This window comes from Takifugu flavidus, chromosome 10 (genome assembly GCF_003711565.1).
Source record: "Takifugu flavidus isolate HTHZ2018 chromosome 10, ASM371156v2, whole genome shotgun sequence".
Classification (NCBI taxonomy): domain Eukaryota; kingdom Metazoa; phylum Chordata; class Actinopteri; order Tetraodontiformes; family Tetraodontidae; genus Takifugu; species Takifugu flavidus.
In genome coordinates, this window is record NC_079529.1 from 7,006,626 (window position 1) to 7,027,548 (window position 20,923).

General features: G+C 45.0%; 1 protein-coding gene across 1 annotated transcript; it reads right to left on the reverse strand.

Moving 5' to 3' along the window:
• Positions 1–337: 337 nt before the first annotated feature.
• On the reverse strand, positions 338–11,143 carry LOC130533186 (basic helix-loop-helix transcription factor scleraxis-like). The gene is made up of 3 exons (XM_057046416.1): positions 8,200–11,143; positions 7,841–8,057; positions 338–982 (listed from the first exon to the last, which is right to left on the reverse strand). The coding sequence occupies exons 1-3, from the start codon at positions 8,580–8,582 to the stop codon at positions 944–946; spliced, it is 639 nt and encodes a 212-aa protein (XP_056902396.1). The 5' UTR covers positions 8,583–11,143; the 3' UTR covers positions 338–943.
• Between the last annotated feature and the right edge of the window lie 9,780 nt (positions 11,144–20,923).

The following is a 20,923-nucleotide window of genomic DNA, read 5'->3' on the forward strand; positions in this document are numbered from 1 at the left end:
ATAGATAGATAGATAGATAGATAGATAGATAGAGTGAGGGAAAGCAGCGGACACGAACTTGCAGGTGGAGACAGTAAGGAAGAGGACAGTGAGGGGACATCGGCACATGTCCAAACAGACGTACCTGCAGATTCGATTCTGCCCTCTTTTTTCCCTCCCCCTCTTTCCTCTGTTCCTCAGGCCCCCTCGCGTCCGCCTCATCTTCAAACTACATCTGTCTCTGCTCTGATCTCAGTGTGCCAGAACAAAATGAGTGTGTCTGTGTGTGTGTGTGTGTGTGTGTGTGTGTGTGTGTGTGTGTGTGCGCGCGTTGACAGAGCAGTAAAACAAAGATGGATTCCCAGATATACAAACAATTTATTGATCTTGAGTTATTGTCCAGCATCGAGACATTTTTGGTTACTGAAAATCACCACCCACACGAAGGTTCCAGCATGTATTCGGCGATGCCCATAAATTGTCAATATCCAATGTATTATTATTTTTTATTATTCATTAAAGCTTTAATGCCGTTTAAATAACATAGTGTTATTACATAATGTAATGTCACATAAATATACATATATACTTCAGTTTAATAACACGCCACACTTGATGAATACAGATCTCATATTTGCCGTGTGGTTTTGGATCATGTGCCATACGTTCCTTCTACTCTGAGCAGAGTCTTTGAACGATACAGTAAAACTTCTCTTATAAGTGTTGCCGAGGGGCTCTTCGGGTGCTTCAAAGGCGCCGTTCAACTTGTCAGAGTTATTTCAGGAATATTTGAAAACATCCTGAAAATTGAAAACATCGTTATTTTATTTTATTATTTTTTTAAATGCAGAAATTCTTGTTCCTGGGGACGTCTTAGAAGTGCTAAAGATGTCCTTTGTAAAAAGTCTCATCACAGTTCCGCTGAATTCTTGGAGCTGCGGTGTGCCGTGTGGTTTATTCCTGGTTAACTTCTGATGGTGGTCTTCCTGTCTCTGTCTTTGTTCTGGAAGGGAGAGAGGCCGCAGCTTCAATAAAAACAGTACAGCGACAACAATAAAGGTGTTCTGACATTCATGAAAAGTCACTAATGCCGTTTTTGTCTCCTCTATTATTGACCTCGGAGTCGTGGTTGATGGTTCCGGGCCTGATTTAAAGATAGATACAACCGGATGTCCATATCAAATTCTTTATTTCCTGGCTCTCGAGCGGACCTTTTCCGACCTGTCCAGGAAAATCCCATCATATTTTCCCTCCTCTCTAACTGAATCAATCAGTGCTTTTACGTAGGGACCACGATCAGTCCCGACGTTAACATTGGACCACTGCTGCTGTGTTAAAGAACAAAATCATCCAGTAATTTTCATTTCACTCGCATTTCCTCTGACTTTTTTCCTCCCCTTTGCCTGTCTCGTCTCAGATCGGCCCCCTCCACTCCCCCGTTTGCCGAACACCTGTTCCACATTTCCTCCCACGACGTGTAGGTGTTTGGAAAGATCCCCGTGATTGACACGGACAACGGTGGGTAGGTGTTTGGAAGGGTATCAGGAAGTAATGAGAGAGTGAGATCATAGGATTTGGACAGGAATTGGTCCTCCCGCTGATTGAGGTGAGCAGAGGAGACGCCGGGGTTATTATTGTCAATACTTTCTCCAGCTGGCCCGAGAGTAGAGGATCACCGTTAGATTTGCAATTATCTAGACATGAACCTTCGTCATTATGTTGTTGGCCTTGTACGCAGCATCTTTCAGCTATGTTATTAGTCGGTGTTTTTCTCATTTCCAGACATTTCCTCTGCGTCTAACGCATGTTGCGGGAACATTAATATTTATGAAACAACAACGGGAAATGAGTGAGTGGCATGTTGAACGACATGTTAACATTTCCTCCCATTGTCCAAAAAAACCCCAAGCCAATATGTGTTGCAACGATGTCTCCGCAGAGTCCAAAAACAGACAGCACTGCGCTATGTTCCTTCACAGCTGCCATTCCTGACGTTTCAACCTGCTTTTAAATCATCAAATGATTATTCAAAGCCAAAAACAGATCGAGAATTGAATGCTTGAACACATGTAATGTGCAGTACGACCACCCCGCCACAAGAGGGCGAACAATGGGCTTCGGTATTTTGCACAAATTTGAGGGGGAAATGCATTTATATGGGCATTAGTTTAGTATAACCTTCAAGTTAAAATGGTTATTGATTTGTCTTTATTTCCATGGGAAAAATGTGAATAATTATGAGGTTTGGAGGTGACCAGAAACTTAAACGTGGTCCGTGACAAATAGATGAATCACCAAATTACATCAAATTGCAATGGAATCCGGGGGATCGGCCCACATGTGAGAGCTCAGCAGTGGGTTAGAAGCACAGCTGTAGCTGGTGAAGGCAGTTCAGCTGGAGTGTGACTGGTTCAGTCAAAACAGGAGGCGAGAGGGGGGGTTAATGCTGGCCTGGTAGTCAAAACAACCTCCTGAAGTCTAACAGGGCATGGTAGGATGACATCCCACCCCCGTCCAGGCATAGACATACCATTGCCTTCCCTGGGGGGTGATTTGTCAGACACTAATATGATTACCTGATGATGTTTACTTGAGATACGATATGATTATATTACCATTCTAGACCAATATTATGGTTTATTAGGGCGGACAGAGTCTGCTTTAACTCGAATTCGAGGACAGCTAACAGCACCTTATCAACGCAATTCTAAGTTTGACGTCCTTTTTTCCGAAATTCGATCCAGTCCGTTCATTTACCTATAAATGTGGATTTTCCATGCGCTGGCTCGCTCGTTTTTTTCCCCCCGTGTTAAGCCGTTCTGTCGATTACAAACATCTAATTTAGTTTCTGGCTGCTTGAGGAGAGGGAATGACTGACTGGAAAAAAAAATAATTCCACTTGGGTACTGGCCTGACAATTGAATAAGGAGATTGGTATTCAACCATGAAATGAAAACTGGTAATCTCCCTTTAGATTATTCAGTGAAAATATGTGTTAGCTCGCTCCAGTGTCCAGCACTATAATTACCCTGATAAATGGTCTTCATGGAGAAGATTAAAGGTGCACATTCATGCAGTCAAATACATTTTGGCTAATTGACACACCAAATAAGCCAGTGTGCCACACTGTGGCTTGAATGGATCAGACATGCACTGCAAGCCGACTGTGGTCTGCTAAAGAGAACCCTAATGGCTACTGAAAAACACTTGATTTATGTTAGATTGTCGAATCAAACGCAATTTGCACCAGCCCGCCACAAAGGCGTGCAATTTTTCAATATAGCCGTGGCGGCTTTAATGACTCCAGGAGTAGTTTTGATGACTTCATTATGCTTTTACACTCCACCGGCACTCTTACAGCGGTGCTCGGCAACCGCAAATGCTGGCGCAGCGTGTCTTTATCCTCAGCAGATAAGGAACGGTTCTAAGGAGCTGTCTGGTTTAAAATACCAGTTTCTGCTTCTCTCTTTCCTGGATCAGTTTCCCGGAGTTTAGCCCTTAATTTGCTCTGCGAGCGACCCTCTCCCTAAAGACCAAATGACAACAGAATGATAGTTTTGCTAATAGATTTTGCTTGTTATCTGACCCGACTTCTTCTGTTGGCGTTAAATTAGGGTTTAACTGCTTCCATCTGTGCCGAAAATATACGGACAGGTCCGTGCATACAAGCAGACATCACACACAGAGCCAGGCACTCATGCAGGCACACATAGGACGTGGGCAAGAATATATTTTAAAAAGGCCTGCAGTCTGTCCGCTGCCTTGGGTTCGGCTCATTAGCATAGCTTGCGCTTGGAGTAGAGCCGTCAAACCTCTCGCTTATGAGGCATGCCGCATTAGCTGCAGCATTATTCACGTATAAAAGATATTTGGCCTTCATCTGTGACCTTCTAATATCTACTTCAACCAATGATGTAATGCTTTTTCCTAGCAAAAACAGACTAATAACCAAGCTGCTGCAACAACCACAGTCATTAGCGGGCTGTTGCACATTCACTATCCAAGCATGCAAGGCGTCTTTTGGTGCATGCTTCACTTGATGTCTACAAAGAAGCGAGTGTAGAGAAAAAAACAACTGTCTAAACCGGAGGATAAATAGCTAAGTTGATTATCCTGCTGAGTCTTTGACTATTTTTTTCTGCCTCCTTTTCTCTCCATCTGTGTTTCCACAACTTCCTGCAAACCATTAGTTTAGAAAGTGCTGAAAGCACAGTCGTGATCCAGAGCTCCTTAAGTGAGTAATCATATAGGGTGGGTGGGTGGGGGGGTCTAGAAAGATGTAACGAATTGCCGTCTGGCCCGGGGAAAAAAACAGACAGAGAATAAAATGCTTTTGATAAATGCATTTAAGTGTGAGTGCACTTGAGTTTCTATGATCTCGCCTGTGTGTCTGTCTGTGTGTGTGTGTGTGTGTGTGTGTGTGTGTGTGTGTGTGTGTGTGTGTGCGTGTGTGTGTGTGGGAGGGCGTTTCACAGAAAGCGGTTTCGTTGCTTCTTAAACATCACCATCAAAGTCCAACGTCAATGTGTTTCTAATAGCAGCCGCCGAATTAAACACTGACTGTACGGGCCTCAGCAGAGGATAAATCATTTACAGAACAATTAGCTCATTTGTTGCTCCACTCGGCGCTGCCAATGACTTCCAGACGCACAGTGCCAGCCAACAAGCACGTGCATGTGCGTGTCCCCTCCTTCTCCATCCACATGGATGTCATTCGTGTCACCGGTTGGATTCTTTTTCACCAGTTTCCAGCCTCACTGGGCAGTTTTAGCATCGCTGTCTTTCCAGCCTCACACACTACCCATCTACTATAAAAGCTTAACTGCTGCCCAGAACGAAAATTAGAAGAGTGTGAGATGTTCCACACGTCATCTGTTAGTTTTGTTAAATGTGTGGATTTGCTTTTGTTAAATTTCTGAATGAATCACGTCCCCCGGTTTGAGTCATATCAGGGTTGTCCCTTTAAATACTTGTTAAGTCATCAAAATTTGGCAACGTCAAAGGAATTACGGTCCCTTCACAGCAACCGCGCCGTGACTGTCATTTGCCAGGCTTTTATTTTGTCTCTAAATATATAAAATCCCTTTTAATTTGTCAAATGAGCGTCTTTACAATCTAAATCTTGGAAAATACTTGCACTTGTCCCCTCTGGTTTTAAAAGAGAAAACTTCAGCCCCATTGCTTTTGCTGGCAGATGAATCTTGCTTTCTGTTCGGGTTTGTCAATGAGATGAACTGGCCGTCTCCCAGTTCAGAGCCAAAATAAATAAACCGGAGTTGACTGGGAAGTTATAAAACGTTTCAAGTGTTACAGCTTAAAGACAACGGAGTAGACAAATTAACGTATTTGGAAATGTTTTCTGGGTTTAGTTTTGGACTGAAGATAACATTTGCCACTTGTCAAAGCTCCAGTACGCATCTCTGGGTAGTTAAGGATGATTTCAAGGAGAGTTTTTCTGATGATAATCATAAAAAAAGCCTTTCGGTATTAGGAAAAGTCCTGGAACCTGACAGTCGCACAGATGGACAGAAGCAAGGAGGCCTAACACAGGATGTCTGCATCAATCAAGGAGACAGCGCAGGGATTTAAACTGCTCACCTCAGTCCCCCAAACACGGCCCCGAACATCTCATTTACAGATGTCGACATCAGGAGTGTCCTCCCTTTTTCAAAGCACGTATCAAAGGGATTGCGTCTCGACATGTGTCGTGACACTGGAAAAACGTTAGAAACAGACTTTGGATTCAGATTCAAATGGCCATCCAAAGCTCTCTAATGGAAAAGAATGATCCCACTACTGTTCACTTCCCTCTGAACACACACAGGCGAAGAGGAATGATGAATTAGCATCACAAAGCCGACAGTGGGAAGGAGAACCTGTACGAAAGCGGATAGGACGTGCAGAAAAACCACACATATCACATTAGTATTCCAGCGAAGATGTGATATAATTTAGCCCTCTCGGTGCAGTAGTCATTACTCAGAAGACTGTTTGCTTTAGAAATAGTTATAGGGTACACACACATAATTAGCGGAAATGAGAGTATACTTTTCTCACTTTTTCCCTCGATGGAAACGAGCGTGATTGAAGCGGCGGCTCTAAGCAGAAGTGACAGCTGCGATGGACCTCAAAGACCATAAAAACATACAGACAGAGCAGACTCAGGACGCCCAGAGTCTCTTTTCACCTTCACATTTGCTTCCTGCCTGTAATCACCGGCCCCGTGTCTCCCGCTTAGCTCGATTCAACACACCTCGCAGCCACTCCCCCCCCCCCCCCCAAAAAAAACCCACTTGTTAAGTACAATCTGCAGATGAGGGAGAGTCTTGGAGGCTGTGTGAAGCACTCTGACCCGGCTGTTGTCACACAGGGTTGAATCAAAGCGGCTGTGCTGAAGAGTGTTTGTTCAGGACGCGTGCGTTTGCAGCTCAGCCCTGCGTCTGCAGCAGGAGATACTGTTACACAGCTCCTACCCCACAGCTCTGACCTCCGCCGGGATGATCGATACTCAGAGCCCAGGGACGGGCGGGAGGATGCGAGTGAAGCCGGTGGAGAGGTGAAGAGAAAAGGATGTAGAGGAGGCTAATTTGAAGCAGTGCTTATGTCCTAGTGTTTCAGGTGCTGAGGACATCAGCAGTTCATAGAGGAGGCATCAGCGAGGGGGAAGGCACCCACTGCTGAGACTCAGGTTATCCCCCAGCTAAAGGGTCTCTGGGTTTGGACACCGAGGAGGGTATTAGCTTTCACACGCTGCTGGGGTAACAGGGGAGTCTGCCAGATGTCAGCTCCTTACCCATAAATTCTGCTAAATGGACGGCAGCTAGGTTAGAGGGGGAAAGTCGACTGGACGTCGGCCCCCGGTGGGTTTCTGCGCAGGGTCATATCAGCGTCATTTCTGATAGGAGCCGTTCACTCTGCTTTTTTCCCCCCTCATCAGATTGACGACTTTCCTTCGCAGGGACTGGTTCTGATTACATCGTTTTCCTGTGCCGAATCAATCAAAGCTGAAATTTGCCAATGACTTCTCTTAAAAGTATCAAAAAGAAGGATGGAATTGTGTCCGACGCAGGTTTTTATCATGTGCAGCGTGCGTTGAACGTATAATGTTCTTGTTTTGCAGCATATTTGCGCGTCTGTCTAAAACCAGAATCATTCGTCTGTGGTTTGGTTTATGCCATAGAAGTACTTGGTTACTTATAGAAAAGTCAGAGGAGATCCTTCAGAATTAGAGAGAGCGTTCGCCTTTTGACAAATATGGGGGAAAACAATATTAATTGCATCTGTGGACGACTGAAAAAGTCATTTTTCTGTTTCATGATGAAACAAATCCATAAGCGGCCACTAAACTTTATATTTCTGGTCAGTTTTTTAGAGGTTTTAATTAAAATCTTTATATACTGAGACTGATATTGCTGCTCTTTCAGCTGTGGCAGGATCTGATTGGTTCCTGCTGCAGGAACGCACTTGCTGAACTTATTTATACCTGGAAATGCAAAAATCTGTATTTTGAACATTTATAAAGGTGGTATACTGTATATGCCACCCTTCACTCAGACTCACACATATTGTGCAAACCACCTGCTCGGGGTTAACCCCCCCGAAGGACAATAACATACAGCCCCTCACCCCAAAAAGAGGACTTTAAAGAGGTTTTGCCTTTAATGATCCTGAGGGACAATCAGGTTTATAGGCATGGTGACCGATCTCAGGTCGACTTTAAACACCGAAGTGACCCCGGGCAGCTTGAAAACCTTCATTATTCATCTTTTGGGGAAATAAAGTTTTTTCTCCGTATAGGTTTGCCTGTTTTTTAGGGTTGTTTTATTTTATTTTTTTACAGTTTAAAGTGTTTCTTACTCACCAGTTTCCTCTGGTTGCTGAGGCAGAAAGTACAGATGTGCTTCGGCTGAGCTGATTGGTCGGATCCCCGGGTGGGGGAGGAGTTGACGTGGAAGAACGGCGGGGAAGGAGCGTGGCACGGCTGTCCGTCGTGAAGCCCCTCGCCCAGGAGCAAGACATTTCCCAGGTGGCTGATGTAGCTGCTCGCCAGGCGTAGCGTCTCGATCTTTGACAGCTTCCTAATCAACACACGCCAACAGATGCGTCGATCCAAAAAAATAAAAATAAACAGGTTCGCCAATTTCAAATGTCAGTGTTTAATATGTGCTACATGCTACTTTGGTATGGAACAAAATGCCATGTGTCATGTGACTGCTGTACCTGTCGGCGGGCTCGGTGGGGATGAGCGTCCTCAGCGCCGTGAATGCCGTGTTGACAGAATTGGTGCGATCTCTTTCCCGAGCGTTGGCCGCGGTCCTCTGGCGAGTCTCCCCCATGGGCGAAGACATCGGCGGGCCGTGTATCCCCGTCATGGCTCCTATATCAATCCCTGCGCACAGCTTCCTCTTCCTGTTCACCTTGATGTGAAAGGCGGAGGAGGAGGAGGACAGGCGGTAGGCCGCGGAGTTGGAGGAGTTGGCGGTGCGCTCTTCGGAGCCCGAGCCCTCGCTGCCATTCTCCTCGTCGTCTTCAGAGAGGAGGGCAATGTCGCCGTATAGGAAGCGGCCGGCCGGAGGTGCCGTGCGCAGCATGGCAAATGTCATCTTGGCTGACAGCTGCTAGTCAATCCCTGCTGGACTTCCGCGTCTTCAGCTTGGGTCAGCGCTTTGTTGCCTGAGGTTTCTTTGCAAACCGCCCAACTTTGGCGTTGAACCAGGCGAATATGACGCAGCCTTTATGGTGCTGACCTGACCTCAGGGTCTCCGGGCCTGTTCGCTTTATCGCTCTTAGTATTCGCAAAAACACATCTCAAATGTCATCTCTTCTCTGAGTTAATCCTCTGTAGGGAAGCTAATGGAACGTCATGCTGAAGTCAAGTATCTGTTGGTTTGTCCTCAGACCTTTTGTGTAGTCCTCGGTCTCTATATTTAACTGTCCTGCTCCCGTCTGGGACCTGCTCTTTCCTGCTTGCCTTGGTCGCTCTTATTTTTACGTCCCCCTCCGTCTGCCTCTTTGCTCCACGTGTGCCTGCTGTCTGAGTGTTTCCGTCTGCCTCTGGTCTTATAGCCGGTGGGAAGGGCCGGAGGACTCTTCTGCTCCTCCCTCTGAGCACCGACGGTCCCTCAGCTGCTGTCTAGAAGCAGGCCAGAGAGACCGGAGGCAGGAGGCAAACCATCCGCCGGAGTTTGTTTTGGCCACCCGTTAATGTGGTTGAGGGGAAATCCATGCTAAATCACGACCCACGTCGCCCTCATTTGCTGGCTGAGGTTGGTGACCTTTGTGACGTTGAGGCCTCAGACACACACTCCTTCCCCATCAATCCATCAAATGCTAGATTAAATCATTTTTGTAGACAGTGACTTAAAAAAATGATTGCAGATCGGTTTTCTGATCAAGTTTTTCTTGTCATTTTTCTGTTCATCGGTTAGCAGATACACCGAGTAAATTAGAATCTATCTCCATTTCTAGCTTTCGTTCTTAACATTAAAGAAGCACCCATTGTTCTAACAACATGCTGTACTTTACGCAGTTGCACTGTACGCGACTCCAATTGGACCATGCTAATTTGAAAGATTAACATAAAAATGTTGGAAAGTAAAGCATTTCCTGCTCATTTTCTGCTTACTTATGTTCAGACACAAACAAATACACTTGTGTATATAATTCATTGAGGTATTTGCTTTAATTTCCCATTATGTCGGCCAAGTCTGCATTCAGTTTTGTTTTGAGTAGTTGGCAAGTTAATTTCCCGTCAACTTTTATGTTACATTTGCTTGCTAATAAACACAAGAATCTACTTACCTCTTGCGTGCTCAGAACATCTGCTCTCACAATTCTCTGCAAACTCTGCTGCACCCAATTTACGTCGATTGATTTTCTACGACCGCGATTTGCAAAAACCGACACTTGGTCCGACCACAGCACGAAACTGTCAAACTTGTGCAGTGAAAGAAGAGTTTCTCTCCTCTCCACTTATCTTCTTTTGGAATAACCATCTGTATTTTTTTTTATGTCCCTGGACAGCAGGCTGGGAGGCTGGCAGCCGCACTGCTGGAAGTTCCAGCCTGATCCAGGAGCTGAAGCCAGAGTTGAAGTTGATTCCACTGTGGCCTTTTATCTGGAAAAGCTTTGGTGTTGGAAGACCTGCAAACAGTTTGCCCTTCAGGGATTCGGATTCTTTCGGCGATGACGAGCTGTTACTTTACTCACTTACTAACCTTTTAATAATCTGTCTTGCTCCAAAAGGGAAGAAAAATGACAGGAAATTGTAAAGGAAGCAGATACAGAGGAGAAAATAAAGACAATGGGTGGAAAAACTTAACAGAAAACAGATGACGTCGATCAGTCAAACAGCTCCTTAGCCCCAGGCATGATTTTAGTCCAGAAATACAGGCTGACAGTTGTGGATTAATGCTGTTGCAGATTGAACTGAAAGTGAAACTCGCCATTCTGGCAGATTTAGAACTGAAATTGTGCCCTGACAATGGAGGTAAAGCTCCATCCGTAAGAAAGAAGAAGATAAAGATCAAACAAACACCTTTTAGTGAGAGTGAATTTGACCTCTGCATTCAACCCGTCCGGTGAGCAAGAGGCAAAGCTGGACTACAACAGATTCCCACACACAAACCGAGGCAAAAGGGGTAAAATTACGCCCATCACGCATAGATTGTGTTCCTGTAACCTGGGGTTTTATTAGCCCTCATCTGCTCACGGCGCTCAGATTCAGAACTGACTGACCTCCAAGTCCTGTTTCCTCCTTCAGCTCCGCAGCACTTAAAGGCTGACAACCTACCGAATGTAAAACTCAAATAAGAAATCTACAATCCTCAGTAGTACATTTTTGAAAACTCCAAGCACGGCTGCCATTGCCCCTGGTATGCTGCTTTGTGTAGCTTGGCAACGGAGAGCTGCTCCCGCTGAAAGCCGATCGCCCGGCGAGTAATCTGTTACACAATGCTGCAGTCATCACTTTTTATTTCTCTGTCTTTCCTCCTCTTCGCAGTTAATGTTGCGGTGTGGACGGAACAGGCCCTCGTCTTTGTGGGGATCGCTTTGCGGACAGATTTTGGTTGGTTGAGTGGATGTGTTTAGCTTCTGGATGACATTTGGCTCATCCTCACGACTTGAACGCGTGTTCTGAGGGTTAGGACTTTGTTTTGGTTTGGATGTTAACCTTCTACAGTTGATAGGAGGCCGCCCCACTTCAAAATAATCACCATTTTTGGTGATGGAGTTCCTTCCCGAGGTCCTACAGGGCTGCTGCCAATCATCCACTGTGGACTGAGTTCATCTAAAAGAGACAATTTAACCAAAAAAAAAAAAAAAGGCTCGCACATATGCTGCATACATCATTATTTCTTTAGGTTCCCCACAGATGCTGTGAGGAGGACAAGACTACAGTGTATTTCTAGCGCGGGCCCTGCTCAGTGTGGCCCATCATTACATGCATTAGCATGATCTCCCTCTCATTTGCATCTCCATGGGGAGCACGGCCGCTCTAACAGTATCCATTTCTCTGTCGAATTGTTGCCCACAGGCCAGAAAACATTTGCCTGCGTATAATGTGGCTTTTTACCGGAGGAATGCTGATGAAAAGGAAACGGCTAAATTACAGCACAGTGATGTGACATTTACATAAAACTACACGAGGTGCTGGATTTTAGGCAATTATTGGGATATACCTAAAAAAACATGGGTTGCCACTTGCGTGTATTCGAAAACGCAGTTCAAACTGTCATTTTAAAACGTAGGCTTTTGTTCAGAATGATACTGTAAGTAAAGCAAACTTCTTTTTATTTCATTTTTGTCACTGAGTAATGTTTTGCTTTACGGTGACGGCAGCAGCACAGTAGTAGAACAGCATCTGATAGTCATTACCTCCCCTCTTGCCCCCCACCCCCACCCCCACCCCTCCTGCTTTCTCCTCCTCTTCTCCTACTCTTCCCTCCGTTCAGACGTATTATTCATTCTTCTGATGAAAAACACCCACCGACTAAACTATTCCTGCACTAACACAAAGACGTATGCACACACACACACACGCACATATCGCGGTCCCAACCCGGCTGAACGGCTCTGGCGCGGGTCAAGGACCTGTCAAAACTCGGAAACAAGTCTGGACCCGACGTGGTATCACGGAGCAGGCGTCTAGAAGCAGAGGGCCATTTATCGTTGTCCTTGGACGGTGATATCACTCAGAGTGAGGTTCTAGACTTGTTGTGGTGCCACTGAGCAGACGTCTGGAAAGCGTCATTAAAAAGTGACAGTGTCAGCTTTCCACAGCCGCCACCATGGAAAGGAGGACAACAGGAAGAAGAATAGGAAAGGGAAGAAAAAAGAGGGGGTGGACGTTGGAAATCATGAGGGGGAAAGGAGACGGATGCAGGAGTGGTGAGCAAGAAAAGTAGGATGGAAAGGAAGTTAATGGAGGGGTGAAAGGAAAGAAGACGGAGGGGAGAGAACAGCCGGCTGCGTGCCAGCGCTCCAGACTGCGTGCTGTGTTGCACTGGGAAAATGGTCGGAAGTTCTCACCCCCCAACTTGCACCCCCGCCGCCACCACCCACCCCAATTCGGCCTCAGCTCCAGCCACACTCTGCTGCGTTTCCCAGGAGGGCCAGGCTCTACAGCTGGCCTTATTAAACCGAGAGAGAGGCAGAGAGACCGAAAAAAAGAAAAAGCCGGAGAACGAAAGAGAGGTCACACAACTGGAAGACATCAGTCGAAACCGTGCATGCTCTCTTTTTTCAGCCAGTTTTTTTTCCATTCATATCCCATTTTATGATAGAGTTTCTCACAAACACGCTGGCGGTGCACTGGGTTCAGACACATAGTAAAAAGCTATTGTTTGATTCGGCGTCCCTCGGAACACTGTTAAACAGTGAAACAAATAGCGGGAAATTAAAAACGGTGCGACTTTCATCTTGTTTTGCCCCGCTGGAGAGTCTGACGGCTGCTGTCGCGCCCCCGAGCCGCGCTGCACGAGGGTGTCTCATCCAGTTTGTTTGAATCCTGCGGCATTTGCGAACACACTGGGGCAATAAAAGAGACTTTGAGAGGTGGAAATCTGTTTTCAATCCATTATCCCGGGTTCTTTTTTGTTTTAATCTCCGTTTCTGCTGCATCTTGTCTGGGTTAGAATTTTGTTTTCACAGGTGTTGTTTGCTCAGATAACATAATTACATTCATTCACACCTATTTATTTTAACAAACAACTGCTGACACGCGCTGCCATGTCAGCTGTGGGCCATCATTACAATTTAATTTAGGAAGGCGTTACTTTCGATGTACGTACACTAGCCTTTAGCATCCCTGCTAATGCAGACTTAAATAAATATTTCACCTTTGACCCTTTGTTGATCTTTGGCCTTTTACTCCTCCGTCACACCAATCACATGGGTCACTCCCCATCTACAGTAAGATGTTTAAATTTCAACCAAAAAACAAAGATTTACACAAATTAAGAGGCATCTTCTCTCCCACTGTGAGTAATTACACTGAAATTTAGTCATAATAATGGTGCAGTCTATTGCTACATGTGTTAGCTCAGCAGCTAACACATACCTCATGTGAATTCTGGACTCATTTGTATCTCACACAGTAGATTCCTTTAATTGCGTCAGGCCATACGTAGCCAAACCGCTCTCCCCATGTTGTTACCACAGCATTTTATTCCGGTGTAGGTAAAACGTTCTGGTTAATGTCAGCGAAAAGGAAAAGAAAGGGGGGAAAAATCGAGACGTCTGTCTATTTTCTGCAACCAATCAGACCATGAGCACCATCTGAAACTCTTCTTGTGATTATTCGGTTTCTGGGTTTTGTTGAGCGAATGTCGGGCACAGAAAATGAACAAAGAGACGCTTTTGTGAGGAAAAGGGTGCTGACTTGTTGCCCTGGGAGAAGTGCAGGAAAAGATAAATTCTTTGCTGTAGCGTGTGGTAACAATCATCCACCAGAGAACATTAAGAGTCTGTGCTCTAGCTCCATACATTAGGCTTCTTTTTGTTAATAATGCACCTCCCTTCGACTCTCCCACTCCAGCCAGTAGCGCCACCGCCTCACCTACAAACCGGGGAGTAGTGGTCTAAAAGAGAAATCAGCTGTGATGTCATCACCACAAATGAGGTGCCGGAGACAAGTTTGACCACCCGACTCACCAGCTCACCTCTCGCCGTATTCAGCTTTCTCTGAAACTCTCTCAACCACATTTACACACACTCTTTCTTCTTCTTCCTGCCACCATCTCTGCATCACATTCATTTTTTTTATACTGTAGATAGCATAGCCAAGCTCTGTGCCGTACTCTGGCTCCAATCACTTACACAGCCAAAGTTCTATACAGGAACCTGGCAACAGTTAGTGTGTATGCAGCAGCACTCCAAACTCACTGAAACGTCCACACCTTAATGATACTTTCTTTTTAAGAAATGCACTCGGTTGTATTCCCTTCATACATCCATAATCATGAATCAGATTGCATCGTATGCCTACTGGCTACTACAATGGGGCAGGATTTGACAGGAAGCCAGCAAAGAATGGATGTTAAAAAGAGCAGAAGTAGGTTGTTCACTGGAAGAGTTTTTTGTGCATTACATATTGTGCCCCCTTTCACGTCAACCTTGGTGCAGCATCTCTTTGCTGTCTTATTCAGATACTCACACAAAAAAAACCCAACCAGCCACACGACATCACGACCGTGTTTTCAGTAGCAAGTTTTAAAATGACTGTGATGACAGAACAATGCTTGATTCTGGATGGAAAATTGAGAATAGAGTCCGACCTAATGCATTAGGTTGTGTGTTGGCAGCGTATAAAGATTTGCCTCCTTGTGTGTGTTTTCCAAAGCCATGGTGCGTTGCACTCTCTTAGCCACATGCTAAACCCCTAATCAACATCATCATCCAAGCCGTCTGAGCCTTCGTATGCTAACTGGGCCAGTCATGACAAATGGACCTTAACTGAAAGGTAACAATAAATAAAACGGTTCACTCTAAATCCTTCAGGCTGTGGTTGGCTCCGCAATGTTCCATTGTGTAATGACCGGCTGCCTCAGATGCCAGGGAGCTCACATCACCGAGAAGGAGTGAGGGGGAAGAAAAAAGGGTGACAGGAAGACAGACGGAGGTGGAAGGTTTAGGAGTGATATATGTGCTCACTCTTGGAGGCCAGCGCATTTTTTACAGGTTGTATTTGTGTTAGTTTAGCTTAGCATAATATCTGGTGACATTTGTCTCCCTAATGATGTTGTTGACTGGGAGTCGCGAGCCAATCAAAAAAGACCCCTCAGGAAAACTTTATCTACTAACAATGTGTCGTAATTGATGCTGACTGGTAATAAAGATAGCAGGAATGATGTAGCCCAGTAGCCAGTGTGAAGCTGTTGAAGTTAGGATGCTACTATGACCAACTCACACATTTGAGTGTTGAAGAGGTGATAAATTAATGCTAGATGCTTCTAAATGCAAATTATAGGGACATAATTGATTAGCACCAACAAGTTCTGTCTCCTTCTTTTAAGACCGAAGTAGAGAAAAAGTGCACCACGTCCATGTAAAACTACAAAGTTTTGTGGTTGGAAGAGTCCCAAAAAAATGCATAGTTCATGCTGCATTTCACAGCTTTACTACCGTGGTGCAGCAGTGAAGCGTCTCTCACAGAACTGACCCTGAACATGGAAAAACATCCCTTCTTTTGACATATAACTTGAATTATTGGGCAAAGGGGTTGGAAAGGGGGGGGTCAAAAACTATACCTTTGCCTCTCCTCCACTAGGTCAAAGGTCGAGTTTCCGGATATACACCTGTTGAGACCTGAATATAGGAGCCTTGTATAGGAGCCTTGAGTTTTACTTATTTTCTACTGTCTATAGATTTAATTGTTTTGGGGAAGAAAGGGGAGACACCCCAGGAAGTGTGTAGGTACAACACAGTCGGGAAATGGAGTGAGTGTAAGAGTTCATTTGATGAACTTGTTAAGGGAGGCTGAGGGTTGAAGTGAGAGATGTGTGAAGTCGGGCCTTTGTGTTAAGTGTGTGTATGTGTGTGTTTGATGTTACAGTCTTGTAAAGCGGCAGCTGGGGAGGGACGTCCCCCGAGAACCATCGCAGCCGTCTAGTAAACCACACACACATGCGCGCGCACACACACACACACACACACACACACACACTTGCACAGATGCACAGATGCACTCTTTAATAAAGCTATGCAGACCAGACCCGGGCCAGTCTGAGGTTCCTTTAAGTCAGGAGTGACACGGTCACACTCACGTTCACATAGATCTATTAAAAAAAAAGACACAAGGAACCTCATTATTCCGACTTTTAAACCCACAAGAAGGCAGTTTAATAACAACAAAATGAAAAAGATGTGACAGACAAGCGCTGGATATAGTGAAATTTATCCATCTCTCTGCTGATGTGTGCAATTATAAGCATTTAGTCTGCATATGGTTCAAATGTGAAACTGTAAATGTACTGTAAAACTGCCTCATCCAGATGTGGGGTAAGTAATAGAAGCCACAGCGGGGGGGAACACCGAGCGAATGCTCTGAAGTCGGTAGCTTAGTCAAACTCATTAGAAACAGTGGAACACCTGGAAGTACCTGTGAAACACCAGACTGGTGTGTGTGGATTTTATTTTCTTTCTTTTTTTTTATGTGAAATGTGAGTAACAGAGACAGTTTCCATCGGCAGGTGGAAGCACGCAGACGACAAGTTCTTCTTTCTGCAGACACAGAACAAACCCATAAAAATCTGCACGGTTAAGGAAACCGCTGTCCCTTGCACTTTCATATGTCACCTTTTTTTAAAGATATTAGGAATTATATTGGATGACATCACCCTGCAGCTGACTGGGAGCAAACACTCCTATTTTAGAGCTGTGGAGTGTTTCCACGGTGATGATATAACGCAGTCCAGATGAGCCCCTCCAAAGATTGTCTCATTATCGCACACGCTGCAGCTGCGCTGACCACTTTGATAGCGTGCGTGCACGCGTGCGTGTGTGACCATTCAAACTCAACTTGCATAGTCAATTACCAGAAAACGACTTGGATGGACCACTTTACTTTCCAAAAATTCTAATTATAGGGTTGGCTTTAAGTTTGGGGTTGGGATGGCAGAAACGTCCCGGCTGACGTGAAACCAGGGGCGTTGCCACCGGGTGGTAAGGGTGGGAATAGACTCCAGCTAAAACCGATTGCTCCCCCTCTGCACTAAATCAAAGTGTGGAGTGAGTGTTTTAGATATTTTGAGCTCACTAAACTAAAGGGTTGCATTGTTTTGGACCACTCTACTGCTGTGTATGTTTGTTTGAACTTATTTGTGTAGAAACCTTCACAATTGCAGCTTTCAACTATCAAGATATCATTTATGTAGGGCTCTGCAACAGGATGCACCTGTGTCCGACCATTTATCAATTTTCCGTTAATCCCCACTTATTCCTAGTCAGGGGTCGTGGGGGTCATAAAGGTGCTGGATTCTATCCCAGCAGTGACTGGGACCACACCATGGGCGGGTTAACAGTCCATCGCAGGACACCTCGGCTCAAACAGAGACAAAGTCAAACAATCAAGTACAGTGTAATCATCCATCCATCAACTTTCTCTTCACCACATCTTATTTTTAATTAGTGGTATGGACGGGTCTGGAGCCCGTCCCAGAGATCATGAGACAAGAACATCATCGCAGGACACACACACTCGTGTTTTTGGACTGTGGGAGGAAACCAGAGCACCTGGAGAAAACCCAGGCGGACAGAGGAGAACATGTAAGCCCACCCAAAATCCTTTTTTTGCTAAACAATTGTTCGAATAGATAAGACGCTATCTATCATCGATCGGGACTAAAGAGGTGATGCAAGAAGTGTAGATATTTTATCTGATGGTTTTAGAAAAAGTAAAATGGGATTTGATACGGAAGTAGTTCATACTCATTAATAACTAATTTCTGTCAGTTGTCCTCTTGTACGTCTTTGCTCAAACATCTTCTCAACTCAGAGCAGCATTCATTTTTAACATTTTCCACATGATAAATTGTAACCTTAAAATTATATATATCATCGTAACTGCTATATATAGCCTGCCTGTCTTCCTGAAACCTTCAGACATAAAAACAGAGGGATGCAGAGGAAGAGGAGGACGTAATAGGACCAGACTTTCCAACAGTAGCCCAGACCTGACAGTTCCTTTCATATCCGACTTCTTTCAGTCCCATACAGGGACTCTTTGCACATGGTAAACCCATCACATGCACGCACACCGACTCCCACGCAGTACTCATACATACACAACACACACGTGCTCTTGGTCCACCAGGAAATGGCTTCTACTGAAAACAAGAAATATGGAAGGGGAGAGGGAGAGCGAGAAAGTCTTACCAATACAGGACTAAATGTCTTTCTAATCCTCCAAGTTTGGACTGGGAGGTGTGATTTTCTGATGTGTGTATATAAAGTGTTTGAGTTATCGCAAAGCATAACTATTGCTCGATAAAAAGTTGGATTTATGGTAGCAGATGTAGTGTGGGGCGACACAACAATCGTCATCATCATGCTGCAGGAAAACTAGATGGATTCTATTTTGGAACTCCAGAAACTACGATTTGGGATCATTAAATGTGAGACATGGTTTTAAGTATTGTTTAAAGGTCATCACGTGGTATTTCCCCAAATAATCAAACCCCTTTGCTGTAAAAGAGCCGACTCGCGGTTCAGCGGTAAGCCCGAAGACATGAATCCAAATCCATTGTCTGAGATGAATAATGAGTAAATGTGTTACGTTGCTACACTGCAGCCCTGTGCAGCCCTGGCAGGGAGCTGCGACGTCTGATTGCTAATCCATCATTAATCTAGCACGGTTGAAAAATGCTGACTTTGGGTAATATAATCTGCATGAAGAGTATATTATTCCATTCAAATTAAAACAATAAATGAAACATCTCACATCCATCTCAAAGAGTTCTCTTTACACAGTATAAACACACGGCTGTGATTTTGACCGCAAACATTTATTGGTGTACAACGCTGAGGTTTGAACCAAAAACAAACAGTGTGTTCTTCAAGCGAGGCCTTGAGCAAACACAGTTAAAAGAGCAACGTGTCGTTGCACCACTGACCAAACAGATGCCAACTCATCTAGTCTGGCTAACTGGCCACCCGCTTCTCGGTCAGCCCGGTTGGTCCGGCCTCAAAAGGACAATGCAGTTTTTCCTGCTGCCACTAGACGGGGTGAGGAATGAGGGGGAGCCAAACGGCTGCCATTAGAACCACCAGACATGAGTCATCCAGCGTGGAATACCGCAGCAGCCACAGACAGGTCTCTGGCACACACGGAGCAGAAATCCGACCCTGCAGCGCAGTTTGTGAATGGGGCAGGAATGAGCGAAGCCAGGCTAGATTGAATAGAGTTCCATTTGGTTTCAAAGGTTTAGGAGTTTTAACGCATTCATCGAGTGTTTGGTTTGGCTCATTTGGGAAAGTCAAGTGTCGGTGTCTTGTCCTGATAAGTTTCGGTTCTCTCGCTTCTTCTAATTCCCCCGCCAGTTCGGCGAACCTCTCGGCCGAAACGCCGCTCATCAAGCCATCACGACGGCACATCAACTTGTCGGAAATGAACGTCCTTGCCCGGATTTCCCCCCCACAGAGACCACCACTCGAAATGAAGACTAACACATGTTGGACAGTGGAATCGCTATTTGCTTATGTGGAGTGGGTCCAAGGCTGGAAGGGCCTGAAGAGCCAAGAGTGTAATCTGTGGGCACAGGGAGTAACACAGAAATAACATATTGTACAAGTTAAAGTATGGCAGGGGAGCAAACTGCGAGTGGTCACATTACATGAAAACAGCAGGCAGGAAGTGTTTTGCAACAGCGGAAAATCTTCAGGTCCAGTCCGACCACCAGACGGTCACACTTCATCTGGCCTAAAGGCTGCGGTCAGTGGATGGATACCTTCCCCACCATGAGGGTCGGATACGCCGTCATACATTTGTCTGTCACGTTTTTCTTCCACTTCCCTTCCTCTTTCTATCTCTCCGAAACAAACTGAACATCCCTCCTCCTCCTCCTCCTTCTCCTCACTCATCCTCCTTTTCCTCCAAGGCAGCCTTAGCTCATCGTGTTTTCTCCCCTTTTCAAACGGTCTCATTCCTGCCTCTGTCACCCTCTTTCTCTCTCTGTTTGTGGTCAGTCACACTTAATCGAGCTCCTTCCATCTGTTTCTCTTCATCCATTGGCTCCGTTCTGTTTTTGATTAAGATTACATCAGGCTTTGACCTATTATGATCCTTTTGAAGTCGCTGTGGTTACAGGTTAAGCTCAAAGCCCACCACTATTCTTAACCAACCTAATACACACAGAATACAGAGGGAGGGAAGGTTCTTAAAACTTTTTGACCATGGACCAGAATGACTTCTTTTTTCCCCCTATTTCATCCAACATCATTAAATCAAGCTCTTTTGTCACGTGGAGAGGGAGGCCTGTGACCCATTTTGCATCCCAGCCCTAAACCCCTTACAATCTGTGACTTGGAACGTGACATGGACTTTAACTGTACTTTGAAAATAAATTTCCCCCCAGAGGATTCTCATTTTATGGCTTTTTCTGGGTGCTATTTAAAGCAATTTCCCCTTGAACATGATGCAGTATATTTCAAGGTACCCTGATACTTGGACAACAGGCCAATTTTACCTCTACTTCCTTTTCCCCTCGTTTTATATATTTTATAGCTCATAAATGTGAAAATAGCCCAACGATAATCATTAAAAAAGACCTGCCTGAGAGATACCTTCAGCCCTCTGCTCTCAAGCCCTCAATGACCAAAGTTAAAAAATAAAAAAAACAATGTCAATCATTTTTAGCAGAGGTTATGTATAATTAAATATGGAATAAATGCATTATGGGAATCATGTTACCACATCACGGACTGAAAAGTGTGTAAGATTTTGCAG